This window comes from Limulus polyphemus, unplaced genomic scaffold (assembly GCF_000517525.1).
Source record: "Limulus polyphemus unplaced genomic scaffold, Limulus_polyphemus-2.1.2 Scaffold736, whole genome shotgun sequence".
NCBI lineage: Eukaryota > Metazoa > Arthropoda > Merostomata > Xiphosura > Limulidae > Limulus > Limulus polyphemus.
The window spans coordinates 287021-292046 of NW_013666346.1; the positions used below are offsets into that span (position 1 = coordinate 287021).

The 5026-nt window shown below is 36.1% G+C and overlaps 1 protein-coding gene across 3 annotated transcripts in view; it reads right to left on the bottom strand.

Moving 5' to 3' along the window:
* Positions 1-5026, bottom strand: part of LOC106460260 (cytochrome P450 3A8-like) — a 65337-nt gene that overhangs the window by 21098 nt on the left and 39213 nt on the right. For all 3 annotated transcript variants that reach the window (XM_013919947.2, XM_022386931.1, XM_013919946.2), the window contains one exon: positions 3478-3623. In XM_013919947.2, the coding sequence (XP_013775401.1) occupies positions 3478-3623 (146 nt within the window). The remainder of the gene's footprint in view (positions 1-3477; positions 3624-5026) is intronic.

Consider the following 5026-nt stretch of genomic DNA (forward strand, 5'->3'; position numbering starts at 1 on the left):
GAAGCTACAATTGTAGCTTCGGCTATTAGTGATTAGCTATTCTTCAGATTTGGTATGCCTAACGAACTGCATTCAGATGAAGGCCGTAACTTTGAATCAGCTGTGTTCCATGAATACTGCAAGTTGTTTGGCATCCGAAAGACCAGGACAACGCCACTGCACCCACAGTCTGATGGGATGGTAGAAAAGTACAACTGGACACTGGGACCAGAATTGGCAAAGTTTTGTAATAGCTGCCAAGATGACTGGGATGTCTTACTCCCTCCACTGTTGATAGCGTATAGAACAGCAGAACATGAAGCCACTGAATACACTCCAGCAAAGTTGATGTTTGGTTGGGAACTTCGGTTGCCAATGAATCTGATAACAGAATGCCCACCTTACAAAGAGTTGCCTGAAAATGTGTCAGAGTTCGTGAAAGTGTTATCTGAAAGGATGGATGATATTCGTTCAAACTTGAAAACGTCTGCTGATTCCATGAAGCTATGTTATGATAAGAGATCTACTGAAGTCAGCTTTGTACCAGGAGACAATGTGTGGTTGTATAATCCCAGGAAGACCAAAGGAAAGTCTCCTAAGTTGTCTTCTCCATGGGAAGGCCCATATGACATAGTGGATTGTCTCTCAGATGTGACTTTTCGAATAAAATGTGATAAGCGAGATAAGCCAAAGGTGGCGCATACCAACAGGCTTTGGCGTTATCATGGTCCAGGACATTTCAGTTGGAATGAAGTGAACAATGGAACAAATGACGCTGCTGAAGACGCGTCACCTGAAAAAGCTACTGTCGAAGAAGAAACTGTACCTGGTTTTGAGAAGGAAAATAGTGAAGCCGTTAATGAAGTTACTACCACTGATGTGACTGTTACCGATAATGGGACATTTCCTGATGGAGCAGATGAACCACACGTGAAGCAGAAGCCAATGAGACAGAGATCACATCGGAAAAAGATACGCCCTGTAAAATTAAGAGACTTTGTTGTATTTTAATTTTGTGTTTGTAAATTCTGCACATTTAATCAAGTTATTGTTAATTATCTATTGGTTTAATGTATGTGGCTATTGTTCGGGACGAACAATACTAAGGAAGGGGCAGTGTTACGACAGCGGAAGTCACGCGACGCTGGGAGCATGCGCACCGGAGCTTCTAGAAGGACCTCAACTTATCGAGGAACCTCGCGAATGTCCGAGTGTTTGCCAGGCGCCCTCTTTCTTATTATATAAGCCCGGTAAATAAAGCCAGAGATATATAGATATGCAGATAGATAGAAGAGATATAGATAGATTGAAGAGATAGCCAATTGAGTCAAGCGAACAGTAGGCACTGTAAGTAAAGTGTGTGAATCACTGCGATTTATAGCGTGTGTTATAAAGATTGTTAAGTTTAAAGTGACTGTGGAAATTCTGTGTATTACAAAAAGTTGTATCGAGAGAGAATAAACTAGTTTTAATCAAGAAGAGACTTGTATCGCTGAAGTTTCTCGGAAAGAATTTTTACCGGAAATCATCAAACAAGCAGATACGTAACAATATATATGTGTGAGTGTGTGTGTGTGTACATTTACAAAAATAAATAGTTAACAACTTGATAAAATATCCAACAACTAAAGTATTTAAATTTTTCCCTTGATATTCAATAGTCAACGAATTTTTTATGATATTTTCTTCACACTGATTTGAAATGTTTTCTTGAAATCGTTCTACAGTTTTTCAAAAGGTTAGAACTTTGTTATGTCACGTGACTTTTATTCTAATACTTAGTGCGCGGTATTATGGAAAAGTAATTGTTGAAGAGGAGAATACACTTTATACGTAAAAATGTTGGTATGGGACAAAACAGGAAAAATGTTATCAAGCTGGATATTTTTGGATTTTATCGTAGTTTTCTTGATGTTGATATCAATAAATCACTATGTAATTTTTCAATCATTAATCGCCATCTTTCTTATTAAAATTAATTTCCTAAAACTACATCGATAGTTCAAGTTCGTAAAGAAAAATACGGCTAAATTAGTTTAACGCAGTTCCTAAAGGTAGAAAAAGTTTTCTTAAACTACATAAAGATAGCTTTCGTGTTAATTTTCTAAAAGCAATAAAAAGAAAATCATGTCACTCCTAATTCTTTAAAATAGTACGAAACAGTAAACAATATATTGTTGCAAAATGTTTTTTCAGATTGCTAAGATTAATGTGAAATGGTTACTAAAACATTATATAATTCCAGTAGGAAAAATTATTAGTTTCTTTAAAAAAACAACGAAAATTTGATTAAAGCGAACTGTTATAAGATATTAGAATTACATTAACTGGACGTAATCAGTTAAATCAACTAAAACATTTTCTGAGCATTGTGTCCACAATTATTGAAGGCTTAGAAAGTTCTAAAATTTTTGACGTCAGATTTTCTAGTGAATTCGTGGAGCAGTTTATAAACAAGGGGTTGTTCAGAGAAGCATCAAAAATAGCTTAAAACATTTTTTTAGAATGAATCAGTCAGAGAGCTAGCATTTCGTTTTCAGTTACTTGACTAATCAGCCAAGAAGTTGTATAAGTAAGTTTATTTTTACATTAGTAGGGTGCAGTTAGAATACAGTAATTACGTTGGAGCATCATTGTAAACTTACTTACAAGAGCTATATGGACGGAGCTGTAGATGTCTTAAAACTGATATGTGCTAGTAGTTGCATAACTTGCTTATGTAAAATCAAGACACTTTTCCCATTGGATTTCATGACTTAAGTCAAACAAGTAAAATATCTGACAAGATTGATACAGGAGATGCAGTCCAATATATTAGTTAGCCAGATTACATCCACTCCAAAAACAAAATGGATTTATAAGGTTCTGCGTGGACTACCAGAAGGTGAATGAAGTTACAAAAAATGATGTCTACACACTGCCAAGGACGTACTGTATCTTGAAAAGCGCAAGTCGACAAAGCAAGTACACAGAAGACAACTTTTATCATAGGAAATGGATTGTGGTACTTTGTTGTGTTACTGTTTGGACTATGTAGTGCTCCTACTACATTTCAACAAGTAGTTGAAGTGCACTGTGTCTGAACTACCTTGAAATATTGTACTCATCTACTTGAATGAAAGAATAACACATGGGAAGAGCTGAAGAATGTTCTGTTTCAGTTGTGGAAAAAGAACCTTAGGCTGAATCCCAAGAACTGTGAATGTTTCTATCAACATTTGAGTTTCTGGGACATATAATCAGTAGAGAAAGAGTCTAAAGATCTGTGGAAGATTGACTCTTTGTCTAGAATTAGGCAAAACAAAAGAATCTGCATGAGGTAAGAAGATTTATTGGACTGTGCTTTTATTTTCGCCATTTTGAAAATCTGTCTCTGATGTAGTTTGTTCTCTACACATAGTACTTGAAAAGGCAATTGGATATCCAAGACTGTTTAGTGTAAAAGTTTTTATTTAATCCAGATTGATCATTATGGTTGGAAGCAGAATATTTACTTACATGTAAAAATTTGCTTTAGTTTCAGATTGGTGTTGAAGAGTGCCCGAGCGTTCTTCACAAAAGGATTGTTCGGATCTTTATGTGAATCCACCCGCGTTCCAAAAGCACAAGTTGCTATGGTGTCCATAGTGAAAGCCCCAAAAAACCTGTTAAAAATAAAAACTTAATACTTTGCTTTGCTTATTCTACATAAGATATGAATGATAACATTTATAACACTTAACCAAACAAACGTTACGATTAAATTATCTGTCAGGCTCTAAGTCCAGAGAGTTTAAGAATCAAAATCAAGAGGATGTTTTCTGACTAATATATGTGAGTTGAAATCACAAAGGGTTATATAATAATGTCCGTAGATTGAAGAGGCGTCGCTAGACACTGGCACACGATGCCCGTGCCCCGAATCCACGTGGTGCTCTTGAAATATCAGAACAGGAAATCATGATCGATGTCATACTGAAACGCCGAATATTCCCGCGAGTTCTGGGCTCGACCCCCGAATCTAGCGACGTCTTTGGTAGGTTGTTAGGCCACAAAAGAGCGTCAACGTTTTCTAATCTGGTCATACGTTATGGAGTGTACAACATAACCCACGTTTGTGTGTGTGTGTGTTTTGTCCTTAAGTTATGGATTATACAAACAACTCCACACTTTGTTTCTTTCCCTAAATTATAGGTCCTAAAATCACGACAATTTATTTTTGAGTAAGGGAAACAAAATAGGTCTTATCTTTTAACCAGTCTCTAAATCTTAAAAAAAAAGAAGATCAATTACACTGTCGCACTATCTGTCCTTTTTTATAGACATTTTACACCACAAAAAGAAAAAAAATGTCCTGCTGAATTTATAGTTTTTTGAGTTCATATTTCCTCATGAGAGTTTTTTTCAAAATTTTATGACCCTTAGCGTAGTTGTAGGAAAAAGAGGTGAAGTCACATTTTCTGGTGAATTTTCACTCATGTGAGGGGAGACAATATAATGATGGTACTGATAAGAAACTGGAAACGGTTAATCTTTATGTTATAACGTTAAAGACAACCCTCAGTCGTTAACACAATTAGTCAACTTTACAATAGGATGTCAAGGGACAAAAATTAGATCGATAATTACAGTTGCCCCCCCCCCCAGTGGCACAGCGGTATTTCTCCGGATTTACAACGATAGAAACCGGGTTTCGATACCCGTGGTGGGCAGAGCACAGATAGCCCATTGTGTAGCTTTGTACTTAACTTCAAACAAACAAATAATTACAGTTATTTAAATTATTTCCGCATGCCTGTTACTTTGTACATTTCCGATTTGAAGTCAGAGGTATGTTCAAATGTAATTTCACATCAATTTTTTATTTGTCACAAGTCACAGACCATGAGGCTTTGTGTTATTAGGAAAACTTGTCAGCTTCATTGGGCTGGACAATGACAAACATATGTTTATCTACAGCGCCATCTACATTTGCGTTCTACATGATATTTAAAACAAATATTAAGCTTTCAAATTCGATGACGAGGAACCCACTTTGAGACTAATAATGGCTGGAGACGGCTTAAAT